The 24,665-nt window shown below is 37.5% G+C and overlaps 1 protein-coding gene across 6 annotated transcripts in view; it reads left to right on the top strand.

The window, feature by feature from the left end:
- Nucleotides 1-10,561: 10,561 nt before the first annotated feature.
- LOC143017840 (uncharacterized) overlaps nt 10,562-24,665 on the top strand; it is a 107,881-nt gene continuing 93,777 nt past the window's right edge. For 3 of the 6 annotated variants that reach the window (XR_012965706.1, XR_012965705.1, XM_076172776.1), the window contains exon 1: nt 10,562-10,846. Coding sequence is in view for 2 of the 6 variants with exons in the window: in XM_076172776.1 (XP_076028891.1) it covers nt 10,703-10,846 (144 nt within the window). In the remaining 4 variants the exon portion in view is untranslated. The remainder of the gene's footprint in view (nt 10,847-24,665) is intronic. The other 3 variants (XR_012965708.1, XR_012965707.1, XM_076172777.1) reach the window with 1 other exon arrangement.

Genomic DNA, 24,665 nt, shown 5'->3' with positions numbered 1-24,665 from the left:
ATTGTGCTTGTAAGGGATACCGGTCTATAGTTTGTTGGATTTTCTTTATCTCCTCCTTTGTATATTGGTACAATATTTGCATTTTTCCAATCTTGTGGTACTTTTCCTTCTTTGAGTGAGAAGTCAATTATCTTGTGTATTTTATCTGTAAGTTCATCTATACATTCTTTCAATATCCAGTTCGCTATTCCATCGGGCCCATATGACTTTCAGATGTCAAGGTTCATTATTTGGTCCCTTATTTCTTTGCGTTATCATTATTTCTTTCATTTTGGGTGGATCCTTCTTGCTGTCCTTCACCCCAAATTTGTGGGCTTTCAATTGTAAATGCAGACTTAAATGCTTGGTCATTACTTCAGCCATTTCTACATCTATATATTCTTTGTTTCCTTCGTACATTTTCACTGTTTCATGTTTGTCTTTTAGTTTATTGTTTACATATCTGTAAAATAGTTTAGGTTGATCTTTGCATTTGTCTATTATATCTTTTTCGTAGTTTTTTCCTTTATATCTACATATTCATTTCTCAGTCTGATGTATGTCTGCCTTTTTTTTCAGGCTTTGTCTCTTCTATCTTTAGTATCACTACACTTTATGTTAACCCTTTTTAGTTTCTGCTTAGGTGGAGGGAGTCGGAGGTTTTAGCTGGAGTCGGAGTCGGATTTCTATGAGTACTAGGAGTCGGAGTCGGATTTTTTTTATCCGACTCCGACTCCTTAAGTCCAATAATATTATTTTTTTTTAACATGGTTTCCCTGTTTGGTTTTACCAGTTGCACAATTTAACAGTTTTTGTATGGTTTTGCTTTTATTTTTGGAGGCAATAGTGAGTGTGTGCAGTGTATGTACACTAAGTGGTCTCTCCAGATGGAAACAAAAAACAATCTATCAATAATAAAAAAAAAAATACACAATACTGACAAGCTATCGTTGTCAGTCTGGGTAAAAGTGTTTGTGGTCATGTATTTGTAGTTGTTTCCTGTAAGGAGAGTGAAAAAAAAAATATATATATATATAATATTTTGTACTATACTTCAATGCTTTTACTTCAACATTAATAAACATCAATTCGTGCTGCCACCATGTGACGGCATTGTGTGCTACTAGTACTAACTAATGTAAACAAACAGCTGCAGACTCTGCCTGAAGCAGTGTCTCCCAGTGAATTTACTTTTCCTTCATTTTCGGTAGTTTTATCGCATTTTCCTTTAATAGAAATATGCTAGATTATGATAAAGCTACTTCAGAATATGAAAATCATACATTTATCAAAGAAATTAAGTGGTTTAAAATATACGAAAAAGAAACAGGCTACTGATCATGGTTACTAGTGAAAACAATAGGCCTACAAGTGAAGCAATGAAAGATAGAAATCAGAGTAAAGAAAATCACGAACCATTTTAATCTAATTCAAAACTGATTATGCTATAAAGATAATTGCAAATTAAGCCTAAGTGTATCAGATATTTATGCTTTAACTCAACCATAATTCTATCTATATACAAAAGGCTTTTTCCCCCTTATCAGGGAGGTAGCCAAGTCAAAAGGCATAAACCCACTCCCACCCATCATATATCCACTACGTATGCACTATGCACGTACGTCTTCATGTATGTAAAAGTCAACGGAAGTGCCCTGAGATAAACTTTGACCAGTCTCAGAGGCCAGATAGGAATGACAGAGCATATGTCACAGCATTTGATGATGACTGAAAAGGGGAGGAACAACAGCAGATATGAACAGTGTGCACAGGGGAAGGTTGTCTCTCTCTTTCCTGAACTGATTCCTGGTTTTTATGATAACATGGTGAAATTAATTCTGCAGTAGGTACTAAGTAGGGCATCCTCCATTAACCTTTCCTCATCATGATTTGTCACATTTTTTTCCTAATATTGTGATAGAGGGTTTATGAGATTGGACAAATGAAATAACAGATGATTTTTTTTTTGGGGGGAGGGGAGGGGCACAAAGGAAAAAGAAAATATCTAGCTTGAATTGGCAACTCTGCCATGACAGATCTGAAAGTGCTAATAAGCTGGTAGATGATCATGAGCATAAATAATACCATTATATATTTAATATATATGTTCATACGAATATACGTGCTTGTGTGCATATACATATATAAAGCTAGTTGAGTGTATGTGTGAGCATATTTATCATACAAGTGAATGTTTCACGTAAAAAATAATATACATGAAAAATATAAAATGCTTGCTGAATAGGTGTGGGAGGCTGGTATATAGATCTGCAGAATAGATTTCCACATAGGGTGGAAAAGGTGAAAAAAGCAACCAAATAACTACAGAAAGAATTATGGAAATTATCATCAGAGATGCTATCGAACATCATTTAGAAAGTAACTGATAAATAATAGCCACCATGGATTCAGACGGAAACATTCTTACATGACGAACTTACTCAAATTCTACAACACAGTCATCTCGAATTATGACAAAAGAAACAATATAGATTTAATATATCTAGACTTTGCAAAAGCTTTTTATACAGTACCCCATGAAAGACTACTTACTAAATTAGCTTCACATGGAATAAGTGGTAGCCTGTTTATTTGGACCAGCAATTGGTTGAACAATTGAAAACAGTTGTTCTAAATGGCAAAACTTTTAGATGGAAAAATGTTACGAGTGGTGTTACTCAGGGTTCTGTTCTTGGGCCACTTCTATTCATAGTATATATAAATGAGATAGACCATGGACTAAAGTCTATTGTCTCCAAATTTGCTGATGATGCAAAACTGTGTGCAATGGCAAATGATCACTTAAACCAATTAAATATTCAAGAAGATTTAGATGAACTACAGCAATGGTCTGAAAAGTGGCTAATGAAATTGAACACAAGTAAACGCAAGGTTATACACATAGATAAAAATAACAGTAAGTATGATTACAAATTATTTGGAAATTCGTTAACGAAAGTGGATAGTGAAAAGGATCTCGATGTAATTATCAGCAACAATCTCAAATCATCTAAGTAGCGTATTTCAGCTTCTGAGAAAGCAGATAAGATTCTAGGATTGATTGCATGATCTCTTGACTTTGAAAGTCAATCTCTCATTAACAAGCTATATAAATCGTTAGTTCATCCACATTTAGAATATGGTGTTTCCGTATGGTCACCAAATCTCATTAAAGGCATTGACAGATTGAAAAAAGTACAACGGCAAGCCACAAAACTGATTCCAAATATAAAAAATAAATTGTATGAAAATTGAGTAAAACATATGAATCTGGTTTTCCAAAAAAAAAAAAAAAAAAAAAAAAAGGCGTAGACTCAGAGGTTACATGATACTGGTCTTTAATATCCTAAAAGGAATTGACAACAACAAAAGTGACAGAATTTTCACACTGAGAATCTAACAAGAAATAATGGTCTCGAACTGTCGGGAAATAAATTCAATTTGGAAATGGGTAGAAAGAACTTTGCCAACCATGTAGTTAATGAATGGAATAAACTTCCTGCAGAGGCAGTGCAATGTAGTTCAATTCTAAGCTGTAAAATTCATTTAGATAAACACCAAAGCAAGATGGCGGTAATGCCTGCCATTTATTTTATATTATTTATTATTAGTTTGTTTATTATTGTTTCCTTGATTATCATTTATTATTATTTGTCATTTTATTATTTACTATTTACCTGTGTTTATTATTTAACTTTACTTATTTATTTTATTTATTACTATTTATATTACCATATTTTTTACTTGTTATAAAAAAAATTCGCATCCAACCTATTTATGAACCAAAAGGTCTCCTGTCAGCATGCTCTTCCTTCCTTTTTTATATATATATGTATATATATATATATCATTATTATTATTATTATGAAAACTGGGTGTGAGATCCTTCAGCAAGAAGATGCCCCTTGCCACACCTCAAGTGCAGCCAAAAAATGGCTGTGATAGTGAGGTCAGCTACATAGGATTGGCCTGGTCAATCACCTGATATTTCCTCCATAGAAAACTTACGGGGCATCATTAAGGTATGCCTTCGTCAGGAGGACATGTCTACAATTACCAAACTTGAGATGGCCATCCAAAAGGTGTGGGAGGAAATTCCTGCTTCACGCTGTCAGAATTTGGCCAATTCTGTTCCCAAGAGTCCATCAGGTCATCAAGGCCAAGGGCTTCCCCATCGGGAAGTGGCATTGATGGCGAAAGTTGTTATACAGATGCTCCTCAACTTACGTTTTAGTTACGTTCCGAACGGCCGAACGTAAGTTAAAAATGAACGTAAGTTGTTACTGTACTATACATCCATAAATTCTATTACCGTATCTTATAAAAAACCCTAAATCATTAATTATACACATAACATTGTAAAATAACATTAATTTCAAATAAATTAAATTCAAGCAACATAAATTGGGATGGTGGAGGAGGAGGAGGCAAGGGATGTTCAGTTTGTCGTTTGTGCAGTGTAAACAATGGATGCAACGGCATGCGCAAGTATCGTTTGAACTACGGAGAGCTCGCTAAACTAAAAAAAAATCACAAACATTTTTTTTTATAGTCAGTTCAAACGTAAAATAAAAAAAACATAAAACAAATGAACATAAGTAGAGGAGCGTCTGTATTTCGTAATTTTTAAAGCAATTTGATAGAAAAGTTTTGCATAAATTTCCCCAAAAAGTACAACGAATCTCAATTTAGCGGAAGCTCAAATTAGCGAACTGCAAATAGCAATAACAAAAATGCTCAACTTAGCGGAAATGGTCCGCTAAGTTGACCATTTTCCGCTAGCTGGCCAGACGCGCGTCTACGGAAATAGCTCAATTTAGCAGGAACTGTAAGCTAAGTTTAGCATTTTCCGTCAACTGGCCACATGTGTGTCTCAGAGTCCAATGTTACCAGATGTTACCAGATTGTGGTGGTGGAGTCAAGGAAAAATTTATAATTTAGTACTTTGGAGGTATATAAATATATATTCATATGTACGTACTATAATATATGTACAATAATATATAATTCAGTATATGTATAAAGTATAATTGTAGCAGAAATATATTCAAGTAGAAATAGACGGTATAATAGGAAAACAAAATAATGAAACAGTAAGTTGATGGGAAAATTCAAAATCAGTATGCGAGAGTAATCACCACAAAAAACACTTGTATAACAACGAACTATGTTTTCTGCAACAACACAACAATAACGCTCACTATCCAAAAACCAACTGCCCAGTCCTATTAATCGCTAGAATTATGTACATCGAACCAAACATGAAGCTATGACTAATATTCCGCAAAATTCACAGACAGCTCATATCATTGTTACACCACACACACACACACACACACACACACAACAGAGTAATAGACAGTTGGAACAAGTTAGATGAGAAAGTGGTGTGTGCAAAAACAATACATGAAATTAAAAAATAGTTTAGATAAAATGAGATATGAAGATGGGATATCATGAGCATAGCTCCCCTTCCCGTAAAATACAACTAGGTAAATACACACACACACACACACACACATACATGTTGCAACAAATTACTGCACATTGCTGTTCGTTTGCAATTCACGATTGTGCTGCCTATAATTCACTTAAAATAATATATGTACTGTATGTGTGTGTGTGTGTACACTATGGAATTTTTAGGTATGTATCATTTTTATAATCCGCTCTGGCAACACAGTTACACCAACGCTCAATTTAACGGAAAATTCAATTTAGCGGACTGGACCTTGGCTGAATTAGTTCGTTAAATTGGGCTTCTACTGTAATATGATCCGTGCTGACTGTACTTCTCCTCCCATCCCCCAACCACTCCCTTCCATGCATTACAGCATCATCCATACACAACCATTCTCCACTCACCCCTATCTTCTACATTCCTTCCTCAACAGACATTCCCCTCTTTCCCAGTGCCCCCTTTACCCCATCTATTTACCTCATCCTTGGTCATCCCCTCATGTTCACTCCTACCTCTGCCTTCCACATCTCTTTTACTAATCTTTCTTCACTCATTCTTTTCACGTATTCAAACCATCCCAATACTCTTTCATCAACCCCATTTTCCAACTCCCTTTTCACCCCCGTTCTCCTCCTCCCCTCCTTGTTTCTCACTTTATCCAGCTTAGTAACCTCTATCATACTTCTCAGGCATTTCATCTCAAACAAATTTAAACTCTTACTTTCTTATGTTCCATGTTTCTGTCTCATACAGTGCTGTCACTCCTATATACAATCTGTCTCATACAGTGCTGTCACTCCTATATACAATCTCGTCTTAGCATCCTTTCCCAAATGTCTATTTCGCATTACACTTTTTAATCCCCCAAGGTATTTACTTCCTTCTCTCAATCTACATTCTACCTCCACTCTTCCCTTCCCTACAGCATTTGTACCCAACTATCTAAAGCCATCCACTTTCTCCAGTCTCTCTCCCTTAATACTCACTTCCAATCTGCCACTATATTCTCCCCTTGTACATCTCATCACCTTACTTTTATCCATTTATCTTCAACTTCCTTCTTTTGCACACCTTCCCAAACTCCATCACTAACTTCCTCAACCATTCCTCTGATTCTGCTACAAGTGCACTGTCATTAGCAAACAACTGGTTTATCTTCCTTTCTTCTCCATTTTCTTTAACCATCTCCAATCCCCAGCCCATTACCCTTGCATTCACCTCTTGCACCATGTATAAATTGAACAGCCAAGGCAAGATAATCACTGGTGAGGTCCCACCTTTACTTCAAACCACTCACTCTCTAACACAGACTCTACTACTCTTATATAAACTCATGACTGCTCTTAACCACTTCAGTATGAGTCAAATTCTCACACACAGCATAAGCTGCTTTATGAACGATGCATCACACTTCTAATTGGAGCCTCATATTCATTCTCATGTTTTGAGCTTGAGGTCTTGGTATAATTTGTTTAAAAAAATGTATGTGCTCAAAAGCGATGAATCTGCTTCCTTTGACTGATACATTATCACTAACCAATGCATCTCGAAGCAGAAGAGACATACCAGATGTACAATTCACTGAGTATACTCATTGATGGCTGAGAAGGGCCCTAATTCAATGATTATACTCGTCTGTACCTGTATTTGAAACATGTTTGGATGAGTTTACTCGTTACTCTGAAAAGAAAAACTGGGTGAAGACAAATTTGCTTGTCCTTGCTGGGTAATGGGTTAATAAGTTTCCTAGACATACTTTAACAAAAGATCATAGAGACAGACATCTACAACAACAAAAAATGGCTAGGAAACTTCATAGCTGGTAGAGAGTGTTGGTTAACCTAAAACAACCAAATTTCTGGGACAAAAGTTGTACATTAGAGTCCATTGAGGAGTACTCTCATCTGCATTATTCAACCTCTTGAAGTAATCTCCCAATAGTTACCAGATTCAGAGGCAAAGCATTTACCTACACAAAATACCTGACAATAACAACCCAGCATAGCAGTTACAATATAGTTGCTAAGATTACAAGAACTTGGATAAACTAGAACAATGGGTAAGAAAAAATGAGACCTCCCTTCATAAATCAGCAACATGACTCCAGACAACCATGAATCAAAAAAACATCCAATAGAAAAAGTGAATGACAAAACCCTTCCTTGGGAAAAGAACTCAACAATTCAAGTCCTCATTTTTTATGCATGAAAGATCTGACTGTGAAAATCAACAAGGAAATAAGCATACAAAAGTCCATTATAAGCATGGGCTTTGGACAGCACATGTAAATTCTAATCACAGAGTACAAAGAATTCATGAAAACCACACTCAACTATGCTTCCACAACATTTCCAGACTGTACAAGCAATCAATCTATTGCCCTCGGTCTCTTTTGCAGAATATGCCACTTACCTGTAATGGCCTCAAGGGGAGTCCACAAGTCACTTGGGGAAGATGTATTGTGTTGTTGTCAGGGGATTGTTAGTGTGGGGCATTGTAGTATAAAGTGTTGTGTATCCTCTTTGTGGTGGTTGCATTTGCGGCTATTAGAATCAGTGCCCGGGCATAGACCTTACAGACAATACAAATCAAAGCATTAGAATAACAACAGATGCTTCAAGCCCACCCCAGTAGAACATCTAGTTACAAAATCAAATTTCTACCATTAGAACATCTCATGAAAATTAGATACATAGTTTGCAAGAGCCCTCAAACATACTCACCCAACTCTATACTCATACATCACAAACACAACCAGTTGAATGAAAAAGGCATGTTACTGTTTAAACATCTATAACAACTTTCCACCTGTGCTATACAATACTCAATGATTAACACCAATTGCCTTTTTCCTTTTCTTGCGACACTGCTTCTGACTCAGGGCGGTGGGCAGGGTGCAGGGATGACCCGTCATCCAGGAGGTGCTCAGATGAGAGGAAGGGTGGAAGGGGTGTGGAGTGTATTTAGGGATGAAATGGGTGGGAGTGTTTTTATGCCTTCCCCTTTTTGGCTACCTCCCTTGGAAGGGGGAAGAAGCCTTGGTATATGTATGTATGTATGCCTTTTTCCAAACCATTCCAGATGTTAGTTAAAAAATAATAATAGTAATGATAAATGAATAAGATGCTGTAATGATTATAATTTATTTTATATTGTTTGTTTTTGTTTTGTTATCATTTGTCTGTCTGATTTTCATTTATTATTAGTTATATGTAAATTTATTGTTATTTGCTATTTACCTGTTTGTTTGTTATTTAACTATACCTATGCATTTATTTATGTATTTTATTTGTTATTTACATTATTATAGTTTTTATTTATTATTTTATTATTATGATTTTTTTTTTTTTTTTTTTTTTTTTTCATCCAACCAAAAGGTCTCCTGTCGGCATGCTCCGCCTTTGTAATCCTTTGTAGATAAATACATAATTCCCAAGGGAAGCAAGAACCATACTAGCACAACTGCATTCAGGTTCCTCCAGCATTAAGACTATACCAAAACAGTGTCATGGTTCTGGCATGATTGAATCAGAAGTCCTAATTTGGCCATAAATAGGACCATTTCTATCAATACACATGCAGTGTGTATATTTTCCCCTTAACATGGGATTTCCTGTTCACGAGGGAAAAATAAAGGTGAGGAACAATATTATTTTATTTTACTTATACTGTGTATATGTATGTGGGGTGAGGATGAATGCACATGTGTATGAGAACAGCATGCAACCCTCTAATATAAGCATGTGCAGGTGCCACGCACACAAAAACCATATGACACTTCATAAAATTTAACTTATTCTGGGTTCTCCAATTTTGACTATCCTCACATTCAACTCATTTATTTTGTATGAGGAAGGCATACAAACAGTTATCAGCTACCTATCTGTTACCCACTCAGTTCTTCAGTTGTGATAATACTGGTGCTACTTCTGGGTGCCATCTTCATCTGCATGTCCTCAGATCTGGCTTTGGTGCAAAAATCCTGTGTCCTCTCACTTTGTATCCAAGGGTGACAGTACAGGATTCAAAGCCTTTGTCTTGGAACACATCTTTGACTGACAACCTTTTAGTGTATGAATTATTTCTTTTATCCTAGCTATTTTCATGTCATTCTTCTGACATATGCAGCGCTTGACAACTAGTCTTCATCATGTGCTTGCTTTTCTGCCATCACCTTTGTATCTTCATTTTGCTATTTGCTGGACCTCCTGTTCCTTCCCATCCTCCTCATCCCTTGCACTGTCTTTGCACTCTTGAGCACTTCTTCTCTAAATTACTGACTGTATGTCACCATGTAGAAAATATCTCGGTACAGATGAAATATTACAATTTGTGAAGATATTGTATTAAGATGACATATTGCAAATATGTGATATATTTACTGTTTTATAAACTTATTAAGAATATTATCCTGGGTCATTTTTTGTTTAGGAGCGTACATGCGTGTGTACAGAAATTTTGATTAGAAGCGAAATTTCATTGTATTGATGTGACAAATCCTCAAATGACTGAGCGAGACTAGTCTGAAATGTTTTATTTGGTATGCATATTTTAAGTGTTCGTACTCCTTTTTTATGAGGATTAGATTCTGAAGCTATTTTACCGGGAAAACCCGTGTGCTATAGTATTTCCCATTAATTACGAACTACAAAATATAACGCAAAACACACAGACAAGAAATGCTGTTCATAAAATGCTGGGTTTTTTTCTTTCATCATTCGAGCCTACTTTGTGATTACCACACAAATAATGAATTGCCGTCAAATACCCCCCACACACACACGAGCGTGACTATTCTATATATTATGTTTAAATATAGTAGGTAAACCCCTTCCCATTCCCGAATACTGTTTATGGCTACAAATTGGCTTTATCTCTGACGCATTGTAATTGGAGAGCAATAAATGAAGTCGGACATGTTAGCAGACTAATGTTTTTCCTCGGTTGTATACAAACTGACAGGCGTAGTAGGGAATTCATTTTAAATGTATGTGTGTTGAATGTTCCGCCACATGTGACGCATGCGCAGTGTTCTTCAGCAGTAGATGACGCCCCTGTAAAGGTTTACTGTAAGGCTCTTCGCTATTAGCCAGTCTTATGTGATGGCAGATGGAAGCTGCACGCTGATTGGTTTCTGGGTGCGCGGGAAGTCGCACCAGCCAATCACATACCATGTTTATCGTCTGCTAGTTTCAGTCTTGCAAATGGAGTTAGGATGAATGAGTGCGGAAGGAGTGGTGTGCGCCTGAAATACGCAGTAAAATGGGCGACAGTACGAAAAACCTCACCATTGATGGAGAACGACTGATTAAAGATCTTAAAGTGGCCGAGTTGAAGGCAGAATTAGAAAAGAGAAAACAGTCCAAGTCTGGCAGTAAGAAGGAACTAATCGAACGTTTACGAAGTGTAAGTAGGAGTAGTGGAGCAAGGTAGTAGGAAAGCCTGACGGCAAGTTCACCGACTACCCCTCCCCCCTCCCCACCTTACACCCCCCCTAAGATACAGAGCCATCTTTGTTGGCTTAGTTGAAGTTATCTTCGTCTATTTTCCATAGTTCCACGCGTTATCTGTGGCACAGAAAGTGGTAATGCCTTTTAGGTGGTGGGAAACTCTGTTGCCAAAGTGATATTGATCGAAATTCTACTTAGCGAATGCACACATGGGACAGCCAATCGAGTGCGAGAGGCCAGGCATGATTCGCGAATGTTGACAGGTGTAGCTTAATAAGATCTGTGCACATATCTAGAAGAAACTTTATGATTTTCATTGTTTGTTTGCACTCTAGATATTACATGATAATTACGATGCCAAATATGTTGTGTAGATTGCGAGGAACAATTTTGAAATGTTTACATATGCATACATTTACATCAGTGTTTAATTATTTAATTGTAATGCACAGAAAAAGCTGGTAAATTTCCAGAATCACGCAAGTACGGATATTTAACATGAATTTTATGTTGTCTAGTAGCTCCAAATGTAACATATCCTAGCCTAACCAAACTCCATTCCATAGAGAAAAATAAAACTTTGAAATCCGTAAGTGGAATAATACCAGAGTGTTTGCGAGATGTCTCTGTCTTTTGCTTGGATCTGGCAAATTCTTTCTTGTCATGACGGCAATTTTTTTTAGGTTACGTGACAAATTGTGCTTCTATACAGAAAATATTAGGTATGATTCTAGAATCGCACAAGCACTTATTTGACATTAAACTTGCTTTGTCCAATAGCTTATAACCTAGCTTAGGGAAACTTAACCTATCCTAACCATACCTTAGAAAAAAATATATAACGCAAAAAAGAACAAAGTGTAAAACATGTTTGCATGATTATCATGCAAACGGATAGTTTAACATGGTTTGGTCATATTCCAGTATCATGATGATACTGGAATATGACCAAACCATGTTAAACTATCCGTTCTTCTTTTTCTGTCTTATTCTTCTTGTTCGTACTAAGACGTCTTTACCGATTAATATCAGTCGCTCTATTGCCCCAGGTCTTTTGTAGGTAAGGATGACTCAAGTAACAGGCAACAGCCACTGGATTGGCCCATAAGTCACTCATGGAAGAAGTGAAGTGTTGTTTACTGGATATGACTAATGTGGAGCACTGTAAGATGAAATGTTCAGTCCTCTATGTTGGTTGTATCAGGGGCAGTTAGTTTTAGTCTATAGACTTATTGCTTATTCCAGCATCATGCAAATGCATTTCACTTTTTTTAATCATCATGTTTTCTATGGAATAGGTTAGGAGCTGTAGGACAGCAAAGTTTCACAGTAAAAATCCATACTTAGTTTCTTCTTGAATATTAAAAAAAATTCTATGTGGCTGTCGTCTATGGTGATTGGAAGTAGGGACTTGGATCAGTCCTATAATGGGTTCCATTTCAGTATCACAGAAACACATTTTTCATCTTTCGTTTTTTGTATTTGAAAGATTATTTGGTAAAAATTTTAAAGTGCACACCTACGCAATATAGCAATAGAAAATTGAATAAGAATTTTGCAAATGTAATCAATGTAATATACATTATTCTTGGTGAAAATCATTAATAGAGAAGTTGCTAAAAGCTATAAATACACAAATGTAGCCATTTTGGTTGCTTGAGATGCCAACTTTGTTTTGGTAGAGGCGAAGGCCGGAGAAATTAAAGTGATGAATTCATCTATTCTAACGTAACCTAACTTGCATGTAGTAATGAGGTACCTGTAATTCTAGGTCATCATGATTGTCATCATTGTCTGATCTCCGAATCTATCAAAACACAGAAGGCGTTTGAAGGAGTTGACATGACTTCATTAGTTTCTGCATAGGTTTTAGGAATGTATTCTGATTTTGATTTCTGACAAGAAAAATACATGTTACATTGATGTGTTATTATTTACAAAATTAACATTTAATTTTCTAATGCTGTAGTGTATAGGTGTGCACTTGAAAAAAAAATCTGGAATTACTACATTGTTAGTTTATATTAGGATCTGTTGGACAGCAAAAGTTTCATGTTAACCTCTTCAATACGAGTTGAATTCTTGTGCGCAGCATCGGCTGCCTGAGGTACAATGATTCAATGATGCATTACAGGATACACATAGGATACAAAGTTACAGCTATATTATTCTTTTATCCAGAATATTGATAACCACAGAAAACTCAATTATACCAGTTCATAGGATATGCGATCACTCAACCACAACTACAAAATGAATATAATTAAGATGCCCATGCTGGCATCTTTGTATACCCACTCATGGCTCATGACACCAATGTTGGTCCCATCGCATGGAAGGAGTTAAATGTCTGTGCTTGCATGATTCTGAATTTTTACCTTAAAATACTTGGTTTGTAGTATCTTAACATTTCACTATAGGGGTATTCTCTGTGAAATCAACAAAATTTTCAAATCAACACCCTTATCTCTCCAATTTTGCTGAAATTTGGTTTATACATAGTTGTAGGCCCCTAAATACTTCTGAAATTAAAGGGTCAATCTGAACAACTGTTCAGATGACTTAAGATATTTTGAGGTCATTAACATTTGGTGACCAATAATTAGGATGATAGATTAAAGGGTCAATCTGAACAACTGTTCAGATGACTTAAGATATTTTGAGGTCATACGAGGTCATTAACATTTGGTGACCAATAATGAGGGTGATAAGTCATAGTTATATAAATATTTATAATTAGAAAAAGATGAATCCAGATATCAGAGTTTAGAACCAGGTTGAAGAAAAAATCCCATTTTAGCAAAAATCTGAGGTCGAGATTTGACCCCTGGGGTATCAAAATTGAAAAAAAAAATATATAGATGAGAAGCTTTAACGCATAGCTTTGGCTCTTAGAATCAGTAAAAGAAAAGCTTATTTATGCTAGTATGGTTCATATAATTAACATAAGTGAGCACCATATTTATATGTTGTCCATCAACTGCACATATTTTTTACAGGGTTTCAATGAGTTTTTTCACCATTCCTTCATATGGTGAAAATGCCACTTTAATCACTTGCAGTAGCCTGTATGTGTCCCACAGTTATGCTGATATGTCTGTCAGTTGATAGGTTGTCCTTATCAACATTCCCTAATCTTTCTCCTCTTTGGCTTTAGTAATGGGTTCACTTTCCAAGGAATAGTTTAAGCTCTTCAATATGAGACAAATATTCCTGTGCACATCAGGTTGCCTTATATACGATGATGCATCACAATATGCACATTATAGAATATAAAGTTTGTGGTGTTTACATGCTCTCTTTCACCCTGAATGAATATAACATCATGAAAACATGAGCAAGCCTGTTCACAGAATACAGGGGTCATTCACCTACAACTACAAAATAAGTATAATCAGGATGCCAATGCTGGCATCCTTGTATTCCCCACTTGTAGCTCAAGATGACTACATTGGTGTCATATTCAAAAGGTTAGGGATGGTCTTTTGTATGTGTGTGGTATGAGAGTGTTGTTGATGAAGAGGCATGGTATGTATTTGTGTTCTGCTGTCCAGTAGGTGAGAGGTGTGGCTGTGGATTTGTTTGGGGCTATTTTGAGTCTAGTGAACCAAGTGTTGAATGTGTCAAGGTATATCTGTGTTACAGTGTGTGTGTTGTTGTTGATGTCTGTCTCTGTGATCTTTTTGAAGGGATGTGTCTGGTGACCTTATTAAATGTCATATTTATGTCCATTACAATGATGACCTTTCTGGTGGTGCTCTCTAATTGAATCCCTCCAGCACTTGATGGGTAATATTTGCAAGGAGTGTGCAGGTGGAATGGCCTTCCTTGAAACCAAGTTGGTTTGGGTAGGTGGTCAATGGAGATGTTTCTCTTTGCAGTTGGTTTTATGGTCTTTAGGGTGCTCAGTTTCCAGGTGGTTTAATTTTAATGTGGGTTCTATATGGGCTGTTTTCCTTATTTTTATAAGTTTGTTGTACAACTAGGTATGGTTAAATGTATCGGTCAAGGCTGTATTTGAGCCAAGGTGTTTTAGATGGATGTTGGAAACCATATCTGGGCCATGGGTGAAGTTTATTAAATTTTCTATTGTTCTTTCCACATCATTATTGGAGAATGTAAGGGTAGTGTCTGTTTAGTTTGACTTGTTTTATATGTCATGAGTTGTTTTCCTATTTTCTGAAGTTTTTGTAATATGATTGGGTGAAGTGCTTGTTGATACTGCATTGCTCTCTTTGTAATGGTACCCTTCCCACGGTTGCCCCAACTGTTTAATGGGTAAAAGTTGCGCTAATTTTTTAGCTTTTAATGGTTTTTGTATTTCTACCCATACATGAACACAATGTAAATATAACACTTAAGCAGTGAACAGTACCTTCATTCATACAATAATAAGAGACAACACAAGGTACAATGGTGGACTTGTAACACAAGTACACATGAACATAACTTTCTCCAACAAAACAAGTGATACCAGGCAAGCACAGACACCATTGCTGAAAGTGTATCTGATTCATGCTGTAATCCATTGAAACACTTATCCTCCTATACCATGGGCATTGACTTTATTTAGTAGTCTCTGGTGGGGCACCTTTTTGAACACTTAGCCAAGGTGAATAACATCATACCTATCATTGTTATCTGACAACTTTTTGACATTAGTATCAAAAGATAGAAGATTAGTTACACATGACTGACTTACCCTTGGTGGACCCATGATGTGAGTCACAAATCAAATTATGTTTTGATGTGAGCTCTGATTCTATTAGCTATCATTGATTCCAGCATTTTACCTATAACTGATGTCAAAATGATTGGCCTGTAGTTATGCATTGACAATTTGTCCTTTTTGGAGACAGGAACGTTTGCCTGCCCCCCCAAAAAAATAGACTGAAAACCAATGCCCATAGTCTTGTTAAATATTTCTGTTAACTGGTTACGGATTTTAAATTTACACTTTTAGCACTTGGAAAATTTTCATGTTGAGTGCCATAGGGTTAACCCCTTCAATACGGGCCACATTGCATGTCTGGCAGCAATAACTGCCAGACGTGCGATGTTGGGTCATAATACTTGCATTATAAAAAATAGTCACTGCTCTATCGCTCGTTCTCTTTCACCCGTGAATTTTGATAACCATAGAAAATATGATGAAGCCAGTTTACAGAGTATGTGAGTCATGCAGGTACGACTACAATAAATATAATCAAGACGCCGACGTCGGCATCCTCGTTTACCCACTTGCTCCTCATGATGCCTACGTAGGCGTCACCGTATGGAAGGGGTTAATATCAAGTTTAGTAATTGTGAAAATGAAGAAAACTATTAAGGAAAATACACAATTGGGAAGAAAGTAGGAAAGATGGAGATAATTTTATAGAACTTGGGAGAGAAAGGCAGGAAAAGAAATGTTATGATAACTGTACAGAATATACTCGGGGAGCTAATTGTTGGAGCTAGATTCTCATACTATAATAAATGGTCTTTTTTACATGGAAAACAAATGTTGTGTGGTTCTTGGAAATTTTTAAGTTGATCAAGTAGATAAGCTTAGAAAAATAAAAACAAGATAATAAGTGAATATCAAAGAAATTACAAAGAATGAATTTAACAAAAGAGAAAATAAAACTTGCAAAAAATAGGGTGTGCAGTATAGGAATGCATAAAAAGAAAAAAAACGTGTTTGTCTTTTGCTGAAACAGAATGGTATGTGTTTGGTGATACTTGTGAAGCTTTCATTTTTATATAGGGTGTAAATAATCTAAAAATTAACCGAACTTATAACAAAGAATAATTAGTTTTATCTAGCAGTAATAAATTATCATAACCTTATTCCTGGCACACTAGGGTTGAGATGAAAAAAATGTGTGTATTGCATTGTAGAAATCATTGTTTACAAAACTTGTGGCATTTAGATGCGTAGCGTGAATGTGATGCTGGATTGTCAAGTACACACTGCAGAACTAACATGGACACAGATGACCAAAGGTACACCAATATGAAAACTTCTTCAGAGAGATATTTCAGTTCCAAATGTTAGCCTATAACTGTACCATCTATCCACACATCTTGCCTGTTGTCAGAGCTGTGCAGGGAGTTGAAAATATTCTCAAAAGATGATGAATACCTCAATATCACTGAAGGAATTTCCATTTCGCTGCAGGACATCATCATCAATTGAGATGACACTGTTTGCTGTGTTTTAGAATGCAAATTAGCAGATGATAAATATTTTTTATAAAAAGTCTCTCAAAAACTACTTTTGAGATGAGATATTTGTTTTAAATGTGGTTCTCGTGAAAATAAACAACAAAGAAAAAATGCAAAGTTGTACCTGGGCATAGTGATTATCCATTAATCACAGTCCTGAAACAAATAAAGAAAACCTACAGTAGCACAAAGACATAAATTCCATTAACTACATGAATCCCACTGAGTTTCATGCCACAGCTCCAGTCACTTGACCATAACAAGCCACACACTGGCAGGCGATCTGAATGCATACCATCCAGTTTCGTTTAAGACACCGACAGCAGCTCAAAGAGGATAGAAATTTCTTGAACTTTATCTTAAACATAATTGATTAGTAGCAACCTCATTATAGCCTACCTTTCAAACACAATCAACAACCAGCACTTCCAGACATGACAATGTGTTTGCCTTCCATTCAGATGGAAACTCGTGTCCCTCACATGGGGAGGGGTGAATATGCCCTGGGGTGGCACATTTAGAGGGGCAGTAATTCTAGTCTGGACATGGCACCCACAAGGCAGACAAAATATTTATAATTAAGAAAAAAGGGTCAAAGGAGCCATGAATATTTTACCGTAATATACAAATTTTGCATTAGAATCGACAGAATATGAAATTTTTTCCCCTTAGCCTTTCTGCAATAGGGACATTAAATACAAATTTTAAAATTGTTTAATTATTTTGCCAGATAATAGCTATAATAGGCAGTAAGGGATGGTGGAGATGGGAGGTGGGGGGGGGGGCACTGAGAACTTTGCTCCAGGGCTGCACTTAGGCATGTAAGAGGGGGGTTTACATGGTCTAACGGTTCGTCGAACGCGGTTCGACAGACACGTGTTAAGTGATGTGTGAATGGGGTATTTGGCTGTCGAACACGTTGGTTAAACCCCAAATACCCCGTTCACACATCACTTTAAACACGTGTCTGTCGGACCGCATTCGACGAACCGTTAGACCGTGTGAACCCCCCCCTAAGGGCTCTGTGGAAAGTACATGGGAAACTATTCAAGGTGTATAATCTGACCATTTCCCAATAAAGTTTACCTTAAAACTGGAAGAGAAATTACATCCCACAATCAAGAGAACTTTTATATATTACCAGAAAGCAAATTTGCAAAAGTACACAGATGTAGAAAGAAAGATAGAATAATTTGAAATAGACCAGTACCCATCCTTAGATGAAGCAGTAAACAGAATGATAATTACCATCCAGAAGACAAGTAACACATTCCCAGAGGCTAGAGAAAAAAAATAACCCCAACTAGACACATGAGCCTCTTGAAATAAGAAACATAACCTAAAGATAAAACAGAAACAAACCAAGAAAACTGAATAACAAAGTAGATGAATGGCAGTGTATATAGCAGAAAAAGAAAAAGAAATCAACACTGCCCCTGACCCCATGAAGCAGTTAATGCAACTCATTGCAAAATACTATCACCTAAACAACAGTGTGACAATATGTATTTCTCTGAAACTAGCTTCAAGCCCACAATATCAGAAAACAGGAAATTATATATCCACCTTTTGTATACCAAATGTGACATGGTAAGGGGGCTTGCAAGTTCCAAGGATCCCAAGAGCAATGCTGGGGGATCTCCAGATTCCACAAGGGCCACCCACACCAGTAAGGTTGGGAGGAAGAACCAGACCACACGGCATCTACCACAGACCTCAGTGACATATCAAGATTTTCACTTGAACCTGGTAGAAGACAAAGCTAGGTGGGCTAGCAGAAGGCAGTGACTGTAACTTGACCCACAGGTAGCTCACTGCAAGCTCTGATCCAGAACTTACAAATCTAGCCTAGATAAGCTGCAGAGAATGTTCAGAGACCAAGTGTGTGTGTCATGACATGGCAAATTGTGGTCCACCTAAAATGATGCCAACCAATGTTGAAGATTCCATCATCTACCACAAGTCCTTCAATGATGGAGGCAGGTTTATACCAGAAGCCTTTAGCTTGGAGTCACATGAAGGCAGCAGTTTGTGTGATCTGTCACTTCACTATGACTGCATCAACATGGGGATTTGGCAGCTACATTCTTGCATCTGTGCAATCCCATTTAGGAGTACTGCTGCCCACCCCAATCGAAGGGGAAGGCCCTAGAAGATTTGATACATCCAAACTATGTGAACCACTTAACGATGAGTTCAGTAATGTCCTCAGGAAATTAGATGACACACCACTGGAACCAACCATCAACATAGTGGCTGAATCAACTTGTCAAACAAAGCAAACCTTTGCAATATCCAAAGTCACTGGTCTAGAAAAAGCACAAGAGATCCAGGCCTATTCAGACACCTGAAACTCACAAAACCTCTGGACAGCCCTGAAACAACTGTACAGACCTACTTGATTGGCTGGAGGTTTCTTAAAAGACACTGGCATCAATGTTGTAAAATATCCAATTGCTGTTTAAAGATATGGAAGGAGCATTTTTCAAACCTGCTCAGTTGGTTCTTCTGTGACAGCTGCAGATGTCCTGAGAGACCTCCCATAGCATCCAGTTCAATGTTGGATGTCCCAAGCTCTGTCCTTCTCTAAACTTCAATCTGCCATTAAATCAATGAAACTAAGCAAAGCTCCAGGTCTTGATAACATCCCAGTAGAATTTCTGAAGAACGAAGGACAACCCCTACTAATGTGGCCGATAAAACTCATCATCAAGGTCTGGGAAACTGGGCACATGCCACAGTGGGAAAATGTAATTGTTGTAACAATTAAAAAAAAAGGGCAACAAGCAATTATGAAGAAACTACAAAGGGATCTCCCTACTTTCCATCATAGGAAAACTACCGGCTGGAATTCTCCTGTAGAGGCTACAAGTGCTCACTGAGGAAATATTGCCTTAATCCCAATGTGGTTCCTGTGCCAACCATGGAATTATTGATATGATTTTCTGCGCCTGCCAACTTCAGGAAAGTCATGAACATCACCAACCATTGTACTTCACCTTCTATGACCAGGAAAAGGCCTTCAATAGCAACCCAAGAGAAACCATGTGGTCTTTCCTTGAGTGTTTTGAATACCCCACCACCTTCACCACCCTTATCCAAAACTTCCATGATTACATGACTGGAAAAGTCATCTCCAACAACAAAGTGACTGAAGATTTTCCTGTCACGTGTGTTTAAGCAAGTATGTGTATTGTCCTCATCCCTATTCTCAATATACCTGGCTGCTATGATTAGGTCAGTTCCACCATATAATCCAGGAATTGATCTTCAGTACAGGCTAGATGATAGACTTCAATCTTGCTCACCACCACCGTCAACAAAAGACCTCAGTAGCTGTAACAGCTATAAAAACAGATGAATTGGCCTTACCATGTGACTGTATAGAAAGTCTTCAGCAGTCCTGAATATAAAATCAACAAAAACAAAAATCTTCGCACAATCTGCACCCAGTAACAACATACCTGATGTAAATGTTACCATGAGAGGGCAATCTATGGAATTGGTCACAAACTTCCCCAACTTGGGCAGTTTCCTAAGTGCAGCTGGAACTTTAGAGAAAGATATTGAGTACTGACACCAGTGTGCACTTGTAACTAACTGAAAACTTGCCCCCAGAGTGTTTTGTAACTACAGCATACAGTACCAAACTAAGATCATAGTGTAACAAGCAGTATGGGTGTGAAATCTGGACGCTCTTCAGTCAAGACTTAAAGAAGCTAGAAAGGTTTTATCTAAGGAAGCTTCACTCTACACTTAATATCAGCTTTTGGCTAGGTTCCCAGACACTTGTTATGCATAAAGATAATTAAGACATGTCCATAACAACGACAAGACGTAGTTAATCAACTTTATTAGGAATACAATGCTGAGTAACTGAGCAACCAAATCTCAGTTACAAAAAATATATATACAATGAAGTTCTTGAAGGTGTAGTATGATCTCCCAACTCCAGAACAATAACTAATCCCCAATATCTCAAATGTAGGTGATCTTACAATGACCCAGCACAGTAAGTACAATATAGCAGCAAAGGACACCCATGACTACTTAACATTCCAGAAAGCAATAGTGACACTCACACCAGACAACCATAAAAAAAAGACCAAATGTAAAATGAAATGGTTGAACCCTTCCAATGGAAAAGAGCCCAAGAATTGCACATTTTATACATGAATAACTTTAGCTCAGATGTCAAAGACCTGACAGCAAAAATCAACAAAATCAAGCTTTCTAACATCTTAACACTGACTTTGGACAACAGAAAGAAAGTAATAGCATAGAACCACCACCTACTATCCCATTAGAGCATGGTTCCCAACAATCAGCAAATTGAGTACAATTTACAAAGAGTGCAGAATAGAGCAATGAGAGGAATAACAGGGTGCACTTAGACCACCCCCATTGGACACGTATATACAGAAACCAAATACTCTTTAATAGAACACCACATAAAAATGACTGGAACACAATTCTTTGCCAGAACCTTAAACAACACACTTCCTTCTCACTACATCTCACAAGCATCATTAACAGAAATGTGCTACTCAAACATCCATAACACTGCCTACACAAATGCATGCACACCCAGATGACTAAGGAAGCCCTTTAAGAAAGACCACCAAACTCAATAATCTAACAAGCCCCACAGAGAAAACCCTCCTACACCTGACAAGAAATACACAGGCATGTCTGCATTCTGAACACCATCCAGCACACAGAAGACATAGAACACTTCATACTACAATGCTTAACACAATCACCAGACAACTCTATCTCTTCTCTGAGTGACTTATGGCCCTGCCCAGGGGCTAATGTCACTTTCCAGGAGGCTGTGGGTCAGGGACAATGGATTGATTGATATATTTTCTTATAGCTCTAACTTACTTTTCTGGTTATGATTTTTATCTGTAGGGTGACTCACCAATGAGTGGTAGTAGGAGTTATATATACATGTATATGTGTGTATGTATGTTTATATATATAAATACACACATATATAGGGTGTTCGGGATAAATTTGACACTTTCGGAAAGGAAAGAAAAATGTCACACCTTGGCCCAAATTTATGTATTCTCAAAATTCAAAGTGCATATCTTAGAGGATCTCTTGCCAAATACCGTTCACTCAAAGAAGCCACCTTGAGCCTCCATCATTATCTCCAGGTGGGACCTGAACCTGCAGCACGCATCCTTCACAGTGTCATTCGAGAGATGCCTGAACATCAGTTTGATCCTGGCCATCAGCTCATCCTTGGTGTTGCAGGCAGTACAATTGGTGTCTTTTTCAACTGCGCCCCACACATAATAGTCCATGGGGTTGCAATCTGGCGAGTTGGGGGGGGGACCAGATGTTGGGAGTGGTGAAATTGTAGAAGTTTTCAGACAGCCACTTCTGGGTTTTCCTGGAAGTGTGACATGGAGCTGAGTCCTACTGCCACACATATGGTCTTCCTGCAGCACTTGACATCATTGGACACCAACTCAATATGGCCATCTGAAGTGAGTCCCTCTTCAAAGATGTGGGGCGGCATGATGTGGCCTTTGCTGGAAAAGCACCCAAAGACCATCACGGTTTGAGGGAGCTTGGTCTTCATGAATTGTGGGATTTCGTGGGGACTGTAAGCTAGCCACCTGTTGTGCAACTGGTCCTGGCAGTTCTTCTTGTCTGAGAAGAACCAGAGCATCCCCGGCTCGACTGGGTATTTGACCATGTTGAGGAGTTTCTTGGCTTTCATAAGGTAGTTCTCTTGGACCCTGGCAGTATTTGGTCCTTGTTCCTCTTGTATGAGGAGTAGTGAAGATTATCGTTCAGCACTTTCTTCATAGTTGCCACTCCGATGCCCATCTCTTTCGCCAAGGTCTGCATTATCTTGCCCCCCCCCCCCTTCTCTCTCTCTCTCTCTCCCTCCCTCCCTCCCTCCCTCCCTCCAGCTTCTTGACAAATTTCGTTGTGTGGACAGTCAGAACCCCTTGTATGATCGTTCCTACTAGCCACTGCTTTCACATATGTCACAATTCTCCAGCTCACATCGCATGACCTTCGGTATTCAAGGAGTACTAAGCTGCAGCTAAGAATTCAGAATTTTTTAATCTGGCATGAATCATCATGATGCAGGTCTTTCTTCCAATATACTGCTATTAAATCCTTCAAATGGTTCTGAAATGACAGAAGATAAAAGAAAATTATCATATTTATCCCGAACACCCTGTACATGTATTTACCTAGTTGTATTATATGGGAAGGGGAGCTATGCTCGTGGTGATCCGTTTTTGTATCTCGCAAGATCAAGTTTGTTCTTAAATTGTTGTATTGTGTTTGCACACACTATTTCTTCATCCAATTTGTTCCATGCATCTATCACTATGTGGGAAGCTGTTCTTTTTCAAGTCTCTTCTGTAGTTATCCTTTTTGAGTTTCATTGCATGTCCTCTTGTTTTTCCTCTGTCCCATTTTAATGGGTCCTCTCTATCAAGGCATTCTTTTCCTTTCATAATTCTGTAGATGGTTATTAGATCCCCGCATTCTCTTCTTTGCTCCTGGGTTGGTAATTCCAGTTCAGCCTGTCGTTGTATGTTAGGTTTGCAAATGTTGGAACCAACTTTGTCATTGCTCTTTGTATTCTTTCTAATGTTTATTTTGTATTCTTTCTAATATTTATTTTGTAGTTATAGCTGAGTTACCCATATTCAATGAACAGGCTTGATCACATTTTCTGTGGTTATCTACATTCAGGGTGAAAGAGAATGAGATAGGGAAATATTACAGTTGTAACTATAATAGTGCACATTTTGTGATACATCATCGAATCATTGTACATCAGTCATACTTGTGCACCAATATTGAAGTTGTATTGAAGAGTTTAAGTCTGCTGTTTGTGTGTTCAGCCAAACTAGGTGGTGTGCATTCATGTCATGTGCTAACATGCAGTTTGTGAGCTGAGAGTTGAGGGATGCTTAAGGTATATGTTTGTATCATTATTATAATTTTTTCACATCCAACCTAGTTATGGACCAAAAGGTCTCCTGTCAGCATGCTCCTCCTTTGTAATCATTTGTCCCCCGTGGTATAATACTTTCGCCTTACTATTCACTTCGTGAATGATCTACCAATTCAAGAACTGGAACTAAGTGCCATTGTTCTCATGTGCAGATGACTTGACAATAATAGTTGCACAACATATATAAAATAGCAAAGGACAGCCAAGCCTACTTAAGCAAACTGGAAATGTTGCTCAAAGGTAACAGAATGGAAGTGTCACCCCAGAAGTTTACAATGTCATTGCTTACTCCAAACAAGCATGAATAGAAAAAAAAATGCCCTCAAGTAAAATTTAATAACTAAACCCTTCAATGAAGAAGAAACCCAAAAATTCTGATATCTGTACAACATAAGCCATGTATGAAGAACCTGACATTGAGAGTAAATGAGGAAACCAATTAAAAACCATCACTAACACTGACTTGGGACAACAGAAAGAAATTCTAATGACCATAAACAGTTCATAAGACCCACCCATATGCCTCTACAGCATGATCCCAAATGATCAGCAAATTGAACACAAA

The sequence above is a fragment of the Oratosquilla oratoria genome, chromosome 33, assembly GCF_046742065.1.
Source record: "Oratosquilla oratoria isolate Oo_2021 chromosome 33, ASM4674206v1, whole genome shotgun sequence".
NCBI classification, from domain to species: domain Eukaryota; kingdom Metazoa; phylum Arthropoda; class Malacostraca; order Stomatopoda; family Squillidae; genus Oratosquilla; species Oratosquilla oratoria.
This window is presented reverse-complemented; position numbering and strand designations above follow the sequence as displayed.